The sequence below is a fragment of the Ylistrum balloti genome, unplaced genomic scaffold (assembly GCF_031769215.1).
Source record: "Ylistrum balloti isolate Yb309-2 unplaced genomic scaffold, AGI_CSIRO_Ybal_v1 Utg370098, whole genome shotgun sequence".
NCBI lineage: Eukaryota > Metazoa > Mollusca > Bivalvia > Pectinida > Pectinidae > Ylistrum > Ylistrum balloti.
Genome location: NW_026782126.1, coordinates 67858 through 81273, shown reverse-complemented (window position 1 = coordinate 81273; position 13416 = coordinate 67858). Strand labels below are relative to the sequence as shown.

The 13416-nt window shown below is 32.2% G+C and overlaps 1 protein-coding gene across 1 annotated transcript in view; it reads right to left on the bottom strand.

Annotated features, from left to right (window-relative positions):
* Positions 1–6937: 6937 nt before the first annotated feature.
* Positions 6938–13416, bottom strand: part of LOC132549994 (transient receptor potential cation channel subfamily M member-like 2) — a 28164-nt gene continuing 21685 nt past the window's right edge. Inside the window, exons 15-18 of the mRNA XM_060213988.1 lie at positions 13093–13267; positions 9507–9666; positions 8263–8453; positions 6938–7062 (exon numbers count right to left, since the gene is read on the bottom strand). Coding sequence (XP_060069971.1) covers positions 6938–7062; positions 8263–8453; positions 9507–9666; positions 13093–13267 — 651 coding nt within the window. The remainder of the gene's footprint in view (positions 7063–8262; positions 8454–9506; positions 9667–13092; positions 13268–13416) is intronic.

The window sequence follows — 13416 nt, the reverse complement described above, 5'->3', positions numbered from 1 at the left end:
ACTTGGATTACATATCATTGTCAACTAGTCTTCAATGACAAATGCTGTTCGACTAGCCATAAATGAATCACATGTATATATAAGCCTCATTGACGAATGATGATCGACGTGCTATAATTGGATCACACATTAATATCTATTAGCTGTCACTGGAAAATGTCGTTCGACGTGCTATAATTGGATCACACATTAATATCTATTAGCTGTCACTGGAAAATGTCGTTCGACGTGCTATAATTGGATCACACATTAACATCTATTAGCTGTCACTGGAAAATGTCGTTCGACGTGCTATAATTGGATCACACATTAATATCTATTAGCTGTCACTGGAAAATGTCGTTCGACGTGCTATAATTGGATCACACATTAATATCTATTAGCTGTCACTGGAAAATTTCGTTCGACGTGCTATAATTGGACCTCACATTACTATTTATTAGCTGTCACTGGAAAATGTCGTTCGACGTGCTATAATTGGATCACACATTAATATCTATTAGCTGTCACTGGAAAATGTCGTTCGACGTGCTATAATTGGACCACACATTACTATTTATTAGCCTTCATTGACTTTGATGTGAACATTTATTGACATATCTTGTTCAACTTGTTATACTTGGACATCACATTGATATCTATTAGCCTTCATTGACGAATGTTCGACTTGCTATATGAATCGTTTATTACTATCTATCAGCTTTCATGGACGAATGATCGACTTGCTATAATTGGACCACACATAACTATTTATTAGCCTTCATTGACTTGTTATAATTGCATCACATATGAATATCTATTAGCCTTAACTGACACATGTTGTTCGACTTGTTATAATTGGATCCCATATAATGTGTCTATTAGCCTTCATTGACTTGTTATAATTGGATCACATATTACTATCTATTAGCCTTCATTGACTTGTTATAATTGGATCACATATTACTGTCTATTAGCCTTCATTGACTTGTTATAATTGGATCACATATTACTATCTATTAGCCTTCATTGACTTGTTATAATTGGATCACATATTACTGTCTATTAGCCTTCATTGACTTGTTGTAATTGGATCCCATATTACTGTCTATTAGCCTTCATTGACTTGTTGTAATTGGATCCCATATTACTGTCTATTAGCCTTCATTGACTTGTTATAGTTGGATCACATATTAATGTCTATTAGCCTTCATTGACTTGTTATAATTGGACCACATATTACTGTCTATTAGCCTACACTGATAAATACTGTTCCATTTGCTATCTTTACTCTTATTATTATCCATTTACCTCTATTAATAAAGGTTCGAATTGCTATATTTGAATCATGAACAACAAAGAGGGATAAATGAAAATGTAGGGGACATTGGAAGGGCGATTTGTATTAGATAACAGTGTAGCGTGTTGCCCTTCTCGACAGCGTACAATAACATTGCCAAAATAAGGTCAACGATCTTCGGTAATACGGAAGTGTACGGGTTGTGGTTATGTATACACAATATTCATATATAAGTAGATGATACATTCGTATGTAGGTTCTATTTTAAACTATCAATTTCTGTTTTAGCTTTGACACCGTAGGTTTTGTAGACTTATAACCGTGAATATATTGTAAATTTAAAGCTTATCTTCATTTGTCAATGGTTGATATCAGTGTAACTTGATACGTAATATTATGATAAAAACATTTAAAGAGAAACGAAATAGTTTTGTTACTCAGTGTATGTATTTAAAAGCATTAGACACGGCTGGATAAGTTTTTAACGTGTTGAACATATTTCTTCTTCATCGCCACTTGTTAACACGTCATGGAATCATTATTCATGTACCAATTAGGAGATATAATCTTGATTTTAAAACATGATTAGTGACTCATAAAGAAAGAACAGTGTCCTACATCTACCGCAATACTGGCACAATATTGAGGCAATAAAACAGAGGATGATTAATACCAGAAATGTAGATATAAACCATGAGGAATATATTTTTATGAATTAATTAGCGGGCACCGTGCCCGATCTGATTTTAACATTTCTTTCAATCACTTTGGATATTAGCCAACAACCTTCAATGCTTCAAACTGAGGACCCTCAGCATCACTGACGAGTTCCAAAAGAACAAAACAGAGGTATGATTGAGTTTTTTTCCATTGTTTGGCTTTAGTGTACAGAGTACATTACTCTTCTCCTTGATAAGAAGGTGAAATTCACTTTCGTGTTTTTGTACATATTTGAGAAAAAGAAAAACCTGATTTTTTGTTATCGAACATCTCCTCATAATGGAATAATTACTAAGTGTTTTAAAGAGACGCAAACAAAATTGTAAGCAAGACATTAATGATTTCATACATATCTAATATAATTTTACATATAAACGTAATATAACATAAAAAGTCATATTTGATGACGAGAGTTTAACGTTTTAAATATTTTATAGTCAACTACTATAAACATCAGGATATGTTGGGTAAAAATAACTTAAACTTTCTATAATTGCTGAAGTTGGTATCCAAAAACTGCAACACTATATGTGTTATAACATGTTTTCAAATATATGTCATGGCAATCACGTGTATACAATAAGCGATTCTATAATTTTAAAAAAATAAGGCCAGGCCCAGTAAGAAAATATTTTCAACGCAGTTACCTTTTTTATATGTGGATTCCAAAATCAACAAAAATACCTCAGCCGTGAATATATTTCTAAATTGAAATTCTTTGTCCGTTGCTGGTATCAGTTTAATTTAGAACATTTAAAGAGAAATGGTGAAGTTTCGTTACTCAGTGTCAGTATTTGAAAACATAAGACTCGGTTGGATTGGTATGCACGTGTTTCTATTTCAAACCTTTCCATTTTACACTTCATGAAATCATTATATATGTTTAAGTTAGGAAATACAATTTTGATTTCTTAGTAGGACAAAGTAATTCGCATCCGTTGTAAAAATAACAAATCTCAGTTCTATATATAAACAATAATGTGAAGTAACATATAATCAAATTAAATATATTGAAAACGAAACCGGAGGATGATTAACACGAGTTATGTGATATCATTTTAAAATCTAAAGCTGACTATCACATATAGCATTTATATTTTATGGTATGACATATTTATGCCGTTGAAAGCAACTACAATTTACCTAAACAAGATGAAAGATGTTTTGTCTTGTCACGTAAAATTTGCGGTTGTATGAGCTGGATTGAATGACGTACAAACTGCTGCACAGTCTAGAATGCAGAAACACATAAACTCATAAACACTTATGCCGACTTTGCTACTTTTGGTCATTGTATTTAAAAAGTTTCGTTTCTTCTTATTCTTCACCTGTCAATATTTCAATTTGTCAAAGAATATGTTTCCGTTAGCTGAACGTAGCAGATAATATTTAGTGACGGGAGTGATGTTCCTCCGAAATCAATTCAAACTAAAAAATCAAAATCGTTTGTCTTAGTTTTTATCCACTTTCATCAATAGATTAACTTTTTGTGTGTAAATGTGTTTCTTTTAGGCAAGCATACTTTTTTCGTTTTTTCTTTTAATAATAGCTAATTTCAAGAGAAAAGACAGCCATGCAGAAACAATACTTCTTTTTTCAATCACATGTAGTAGTTAATTTAGGTATATAAATCAGCTAAAAAATGTTTACATATATAGCAAAATATCGTAATTAAATGAAAGGACAAACGGAAGATATCTATGTACACTCTCTACTCAAAGATAAAAATCATCACTTTAAAAAAGTCTGACTTAGACTGACATCTAATACTTAATAACTGTTGTTCTGCTGGAAGTGTTGTAGTTTTCGATAGTTAATTACAAAATGAAAAATAATTAATGATTTTCCTTTCCAAGTTAATTTCGAATGGTTTCTATATTATATTAAATTGCCTACGCAGTATCAGATTATAATGGCGCATTTTAATGTTTCGCCCACAGGTAAAGTGAATAGTACACTCTCACCAACAGGTAATCAATGTAAAGGAAAACGGAAATGGGTTAAACTAATGTAGGTGTTCCAAATAAACTTTTCTGAGGATTACATATTTAGCCAATGGCTAATCTTCCGTATGGTCCTCTTGTTAGTAAAATACAGTATGTATATGTGTTAGTTAAAAGTTACATATTGTATATACAACAAAATGAAAGGATTATACATGCTTTAACTACTGCAGTTTTTACTTTATGTTACTTTATCATTGGTCAATATTTTTATAATGTTTAAAATATCCCGTGTAGACCCCAACCTAATGTTATAATTGTATATCATACTGTTTTGGGGTAGAAGTTGTGTGAATGAAAGTGATTTGTCGCAAAATAAATTCTTCATAAATAACAAACGCAAACACGTCAAATCTGTATGTGACAATTAAGAAAATACTGACATATTACACTTTCTTATAAAGATGCATATGTATTGACCAAATGGAAACCAGAAGAACTTAGGTAATTTCACTGCAGTTCGTTACAAATGATATGAGCAAATGGTTCTACATTACTTCAATAACAACATTAGTGTTTTTCTTTTCAAATAATAAAAAAAATCTACTACAATAACAGTGACAAGAGCCCTAAGGGCATTAGCGGTCACCTGAGTAACAATGCTTCTTGTAACATGTCATAGAAAAATGATTTTGTTGAAAAAAGTAATATAACTTTAACTGTATTGTGCATATAGTGTAAATTGAGCATATATAAACTGCTGTTCCGAACTGAGGCTTCTTACCACCTTTGTATTAAAAGAAATTACACACAAAATTTGAATTTTCCTATATAAGATTTTCCATTCAGAACAGTAGAGTATGTGGGGGTCAACTGAGGTCAGCATTTGCATCTCATGTCGTCTTAAATTAAAGATTATATGAAAGTTAAATCTATTTCCAATAGAAAATAAACAAATAATGTTCAAAAATGTTATTTTCCTATATAAACAAGCATTAACCAACCAACCCCCCCCCCCATCATATGGGAGAAATGTGTGATCTTGAGGCAATTTGCAATTTCATTAAAGCATCTTAAGGCCTTTCTATCCATGGAGAGTACTGATTCTACCATGCCTGGGATTAAAGGAGAAGATTTTGAAGTTTCAATAAATTTGACCCTTTTGGCCCGGTCTCTCAGGCCCTTGTAGGTTAAGTTTTTGTAAAATTTCACTTTGTCTCAGGTGGCCGAAATGCTTCGTACAATGATGGTGTAAAAGCATAATTGACGTATTTCATATTGATATATTAAATAGAATTTTGCCATCATGTCTCTTATAGAGTTAATGAACTCGTTGAAAGCAGGAAATATTAACCCCCAGTCGAAAATCTAAATGTTCCGTTACGTCCCGGCTTCTTTAAAATAAGAGAGAATTCTACAAACTAATCCAGTTTTTCTCATTCAAACTTCAGAAACAACAAGGAAATACAAACAAACTAACAAAAATCTAACACATATTCGTTGAAACCGGGGCAAAATATCAATGAATAATTGGCAATGAGATTCATAAAAAATATAAAGGTGAGACCAGATGTTCCGGAAGTGATAGCATATTCTGCTTCATTTTTATTCAATGGAACACACACACACACACCCCCTCCCCCCTTTAAATACTGCAGTTGATATCATCACTGCTTCATCTAAGGGGTAAGTCTCAAATCACATGACATCTACGAGACACAGCTCTCAGGTACCACACATGCATCCCAGTGAAAAATATTCCAATTTCTTGCGTGATATCAAGTTAGATTTGATCAATGCGACTTAGTGTGTATGATGGTGTCGCTGTTGTCTTGATTACATCTATAAACGTGATATTTACTTGTATTTACAGTATATATTTCCGGAACACTTGATCTTACTTTCTTTTTATTTCTCCTGGATCTCGCTTTTATTTGTTCTTCGTATCATCGATTTTAGATTAAACTGGAATTTTGCTTACGTATTGGTATTTTCCTTTCAGCTCTGAAATTATTCGTCATCGATGTTTTTATCTATAAACTTAAGATATTTCTACTGAAAAGTAAAAAAAAAAGGAGAAAATAATAATCCAACCAGAATTATGTTTAGATATTGCATGATAAAACAAAAATATAAAGTCCATATTTTATTTTTCAATTTCTGTTAGTATACGATTAATGGATTAATTTACCTAGCAAACAAGAACAGGATGAATAAGAATAAAACCATGTAAATGGTAATCTATTTATAGATCTGTCTTTACGATCATAAACCAACACCGCCCGTTTCATCAACAGAGCCAGTCTACTCTTATGTTATTGTAAGTGCTGTTTATAACATGATTGAAAAGAGAGTAGGATAAAAAATTTCAACAAGCAAAAAAGGAAAGAAACAAAATTTGCTAAACACAAAATTGAAAAAAAAAAAAAAAAAAAAGAAAAATGTGGACATTGTTGATTAGTACAAACATATGATCGTATTACTTACTATGATAATGTTGACAGAATTTTGTTGTCATTGGAGTCAGTTCATACATTTAATTTGTCCCTTTTATTATTCAAGCAAACAAAGCAGTACACTGCATTGGAGATAATAGTATTATATGACTTTTTTAACAAAGAGGCATAACATCTATTAAAAATAGTCGAAATCCTTGATATATGTCATCTAGATTAAACTCTTGAGAAGAGTCTTAACAAAGGGAAGTAACTTCCATAATAACAGTCGAAATCAGAAAATATACTTGAATGTATTGCTAGCACTAGTACAATTGAGTAAGAAAGAGAAAGGACACGAGAAATCACAAAACAATTAGTCAAAATAAGTAAGGAAATTGTTGTTTGGTAAAAAACTTATTTCTGACCGTTACATGTTGATCCGAGAAACCAAACAACGATAATTGTCATGGCGCTTGTGTCATCATCAACCGATGGATGGAATTTTTTCACTACATCTTAACTGAGGTCCACGCCGCTGTCATGACTGAATATTTTCCTCAAATATTTTCTTTTCTGTTTTCACTCTCGTTGTCAGCCGCTGATTTAGAGTTTGAGTAGAGGCATTCTTCAGCAATGATCTTTTCCCACTGGGTTAATTCAGCCGTTTTTTCCCTTATAAAAACTTAAAAAAAAGAAGGGAAATGAACAAAATGTTTTTAAAAAATATTTTGAATCGATATTTTTAAATCCCGAGGTTACTACAACATGTCATCGTTTTTGCTTTTTTAAAGTGTACTACTATAATTAAATTAAATTGTATTAAATTTAATTTAGTTTGGACATATCACACGTATTAAGTTCATATACACGCTGGATTGCATGAATCATTAAAATAACAAAATGACTTCTTCCCCTTACCGCTGATTAATGAAACTATCCAAGACAAATTCTGTCACAAATAATGAATACTTTTTCATATTACTTCCCGCTTTTATTACGAGTGTTTTTGTACTCCGTTTGAACAGAAAGGGGTGGTGGGTGTACTTTCGCTAATCTGACAATTTTTTAATCGGTCGTCGGATTGTATTGTATACATCACGGATTAAGACAAGCTCCTGTGTAAATTTATATAATATCTCATTAATAAAAAGTATAATACACAGACACAATATTGACAACATATTGATTTAAACTGCATCCGCGTGTATGTTCAGACATTCGCATTCAGTTCATTGTTAGTCTAACCAAAACGAAAAAAATCTCCTAATTGAAATTGTAAATGTCATTTCTGCGTGTATGAAGCACTTCAAATATGACGTAAAATTTTTTATGTCAACGGGATATATCAAATAATCAGCTAAAATGTAGACGAAAGCTTCCTGGTATATTTCTATGGGGACAATTGACATCGTTGGACTTGTGACGTCACAAATATGGGCTACCGATATTGAGGCGGTCGCCACTAAGTCAAAGGTGAGCATTTCAGATAAGTCATACTATCTTCAGAACGGAATAAATTACGAAGTTCACACTTTCTTGACTTCCTATAATATGATATGAAGTATTCTATAGCGTTATATTGCAAAACACTCAAGGCACACTTTGATGAGATCTAAGTGTTGTATTAATTATTATGAAAGCAAATGTTTTAGATTAAAGATAAAAGCTATTTTATAGAAAAAAATGACAATGGGATTTTCCTTTGAAAGAAAATATGAGTTCACGTCAAATTATACAGCAACTACTTATCCATAAAGTCTACAGAGGAACATATAAATGTTAATAGTTTTTTAATTACATAAACATTAATTTTCTCTAAAACATACGTACATATGAACACACCTTACACGCACGCACATGTGAGGACACCCAATATATTTACCTGGGCGGGAAAGCAGGTTTTGATAATCCTTTTCCTCTGAGTAGTGATAGTTCATTGCAATTGCATGAACATAGAAGAAGAAACTTAGAGGAGGAGGACATACTGGACGACACGTTTGGTTGTAGATTATGATAAATTTCTGGAATTTCGCGTACAGACCTGTGTTCTCTTGTATTTTCGTGTAAGTGTTGCTTGAAACAAAAACATGAGAGATTGAAAATTAATATGCAATGCAAAACAGTGTGAAGCAGACTGTAAATTACTTACTAAAGCTGCAGCTGAAGGTAACAAACTATTTTTTTTAAAGGAGGGGGATATTGAAACCCCTATTGAAATAACGTTCAAAATTGAAATATTATTTCAATCGTGAAAACTATTATTGCAATAGTGGTCGCAGATTCGAATGAAATACGGCTACAATTGAAATAACGTCAACTCTATTGAAGTAATATTTCAATCGTCAACACGGCATGCGATATCGCCGTTTTGGTTCGACAACTGTTGAAATAATTTCAAATACACCCGAGGTTGTTATAGTAGCCTACAACTGTTCAGTTTTATTGCAAAATCCTGAGTATATTCTTGCCATTTTTTTTAAAATAGGTATGACCAGGCCGGGAATCGAACCGGCACGAATCAGAGAACGGTAACCTGGGTTTTCTTATTGATTGTTGTTGTAATATTGCTGAACGTCACACCAGCAATTTTTCAGCTATTCGCTCTCTATGGGTTGCTCCAGTGAACTGGGACTCAAGAAGTCTGCAGGATTTTCACACCAGTACAAGCGGTCCATAAGCACTCATTATACACAACACATATTATGCACCCATGATTCCGTCCGCAAATGACAATAACTTGCGTGGAATTTAAACCCGTTACCTCCAACTCTATCAGGTCACAATGGTACACTCCATTACAACCTCGGGTGTATTTGAATGAAAATTATTTCAACAGTGGTTGAACCAATACAGCGATATCGCATGCAGAGTTCACTATTGAAATAATATTTCAATACAGCTGACGTTATTACCATAGTAGCCATGATTTAATTGAATCTGCGACCACCATTGAAGTAATTTTTTCACCATCGAAATAATATTTCAATAGTGAACATTATTTCATTAGGGGCATCAACAGGGGGGTGGGGGTATTGGTTTGCATTTGACCCGATTATGTGTAAGGATTTTCGTACAAAGATACAGACAAGCATTGGATATTATAAAAAGTAGAAAAGGGTAACTAACCTGAATATAGCAATCAGAAGATTGATCAGCAAAATATTTGCAATTATCATGTATAAGCTCATGATTATTGGAACGGAATATCTTCCGACTTCTGATGGACAGATGGGACGAGTATCGGTCTCATTCGTCTGGGGGCCTGAACGACATTCGGGCTCTGTCACTGCAATAAACATCAAGCAAATACTTACACACCAACATAATCATAATTCAAACTTAAATTTCATAATTCTAGTGAAAATAATAACAAAAGAAAGGTTAATATGGAGACTCCTGAAAAAGTACAAGGATGATAAGACCAGGTGTTCCAGAAGAGTAAGCATCTTCCGTTTCATGCTTCATCGACGACACTGGTCTTGGAGGAGGTGTTATTATTTATTGTAAAAATTCAGTTTTTTTTCTAAAAGATGTACTGAGATAAGTATGAAGATATTGAAATGATTTGGATTGAAGTTAAAATTGATCATCGAAACTTTTTATTGGGTTGTTTATATAGAACAGAGTCATCAGTTACTAGCTGATCTAAACTGGATGATATGCTTGAAACTGATTGAGACTAATATGGATGTTATGATTACTTGCGACATAAATGTTAATATGCTGTGATCAAAATTCTCATCTGAATCATCTATTAATGAAGTATAGTCTGATAGATTTCATTAATGAGCCTACACGTGTAACTCATACTTCTTCCACCTTATTAGATATTGTCCTCACAAATAATGTTAATATAGTGCGAAATGCTTCAGTAAGTCCACCTATTTGTAGTGATCATTCATTGATATTATTTGAAATTCAGTACTCAAGATTGAAACGTAATGCTTACAATATAGAAAATTATATCTTTGATAGAACTGATTTTGATAGCATGAACAATGAATTGGCAATATTAGACTGGGATAAAATATCTAATACTATGACTGCTGAAGAGCTTAATCAATTTCTTATTAACTATATAAATTATCTTATCCATTAGGTTATCCCTGATAGAGTCTGGCATGAAGGTCTATTGTACAAGCTTGAATCTTATGGAACTAAAGGTAATATTTTATTTATCTTTTAGAAAACCACCTGTGGTGATTGAAAGCTCGGTCTCAACCTTTACATCTGTTGATGAAGGAGTACCCTAGGGTCAGTTCAAGGACCTTTTCTCTTTTTACTGTACGTAAATGATATCACTGACTGTGTTAATAGCTCTATTCAGTCGTTTGCTGATGATACCCGTCGGTTTTAAGTTGTCAATGATGATCCAGTTGAAGTAGCTGAGTCTCTTGAAAATGATTTATATTTGTAAAATATTGAGCTAAACAATGGGATATTCAGTTTAATCCATCTAAAACAGAATTAGCAATATTCACAAGGAATACCACACCAAACCATTTAGATAATTATTTCAACAATCAACTAGTCACAACCTCTTCCGATACAAGCATCTTGGTTTAGTATTCAGTAGTGATAGCAAATGGAATAAGCACATAGATTTTATGAATAAAAAGGCAAATAAAAAAATGAATATTCTGAGACTTCCAAAATTGTATATTAGACAGAAAGTCCCTTTCAATACTATAAATCCCATATTAGACCAATTTTAGAGTATGCAGATGTCGCATTGGATAACTGTTCAGTCTATACTAAAACTGTAAAGAACCTGTAAATCTTGAGACTGCAAGGTTAATAATTTGGTTACGCAGAGGTACAGAAAAACATCAAAATCTTCGAAATAACAGAATCTTTAATGAACCTTTTATGTCGAACTGTCAGCTATATGGATAGTTCTTAGATATATTAACCCTTGATAAAGTTTATAAGAAACCCTAGACAACTATAATCATAGCCAATATGAATTAAACTATGTTATGCATTGCTGCCCAATCTGTACCATCCACATCAATAAATCATTGTTTGATGCTGAATTTAAGTATATTGATGATACAGAAAGGCTTTACTGTCTAATGTTTAATACCTACTCACATGAATTGAAATTATAGAGCACATCTAAAACTAAGACAAAATATAACTTGACAAAATTGATATCCTTCCATTAGTATAGTTAATAAAACTTTTATCAATCATGTGATAAATGCTGGCTAATAGTTATTTACTTTTCTCATTATTATTTATTCCAAATATTTTAGTTGTCATCTTATAATAAGGAAACAACTCTGAACAGTTTTTTTTATGTTGGTCTGAATATCCTTTTTATTTAGAATAACAATCCTTTGATGTAAGAAAAATGTGCTTTATGTGTACTTGCTCCCTCACTGAAGTGGTAGAGGGCCGACTTTTATATCATTAACAATCTGGCCCAAACACCTTTTTATATGGGAAAGAAATTACATGTAATGCATTTTTAATATTATTGATATCCAAAGACATAATAAACTGAAAAGCTGGTGGATTGTTAATTATCTTCTTATAATCATATCAAAGTATACAAAAATAACCGAGTTGTCTCCCATAATCTGTCTGTCAACACTAAATTCATGATTGTATGTATGTAATGTAATGTATGTATGTTTATGGTGTACTGTGTATTATGTTTATATCTGTCCACCATGCTGGCTTTGGAGAAGACCTATATAGGCTCTATCCTGCTGTCTAATCATCTCGATTATTTTTATAAAAAAAATATTATTCTGAAATGAAATCGACGACACCCACCAAATTTGATTATCTTCCATATGTTCAAATCTCTAGTGGCTCACTCACCTACGCTGAACAACCCATATTCCTAGTACAACACATTTGTTTTTGTGAATGACTTTCGGAATACGGTGAAGTAATGAGGCAACACCTTTTGATGTAATAGAAATGTAAGAATACTGCCGCTAGGTTTATTTTCCTCTTGATAAACATTAGTATTTTACATATCCAGTAATTTCAAACTATGCAAGTCACATGTCATGAAGTATCTTATCTTATCAATATCTAACATACCTATTTAAGTTAAATCTACACCTCATGATCTCATTTTCTTCACGAAACTGCGTAAAGTATAAAAACAAAACCCGGAAAATAAAAGAATAAATTAAAAGCTATTCAGATATCTCCCATTTAATGTCATACAGATTTCAACATATTTCATGATAATAACAATTCATGTATATATCTAATATTTCTGTTATTATTATGATAATTCATATATATCTAATAGTTATTTCATTATCTTCACAATCCCTATATATTTAATATTTAACTACGAACTCATTAACTTTTCTTTGTTTTTTCATTGAAAACAGACTAGAAAAAAACCCGATTAATATGTTTCTAGGATATTGCCTTGTCTTAGAAGGATGGAACAGATTTAAGGTGGGTGATTACCAAAATGTCAACAAATTCAAAATCAAAACTAACAAAATTGTTAAAACAAGAAACAAAAAAGAAAACACACAGAGAATTACGGAAAATACAAGGGAAAGAAGGCAGGGTATCACGTAAAATGATACTAAGACTAAGTGTTTCGGAATAGTAAGCGTCGTCTGCTTGCTCTTTACTGCGTAAATCACTATCAAAGTGCGTAAGGACACGTTTTCAAATGTTCAGCTGAAATAATTCATTGTTAATTTCTAAGTGTAAAAGTTTGTCTTACTTTCTATCTCGTCCAGAAAAAGTTCCCCGTAAAGGTTCCAGTATGGAATACGAAACAGTTGAACGAGAAAGTCCCCATCAAAATTGGAGACTGGGTATAGGATTGATTGGGCAGCGATGGCATAAGACACTATAAACACCAGTAAGATCATCATGAAGGATATTAGGTCTCCAGTCTGTAGATAAGAAAGGTTAAACATAGAAAGAAAACTGAAATGAAATAAAGAAGAAGTCACAATTATATACATATGTATTGGACTATAATTACCAAATAAGTTTAATGTATTAAAGTAATTGATTTTTTTTGTCTTTATTTTTCATTCTA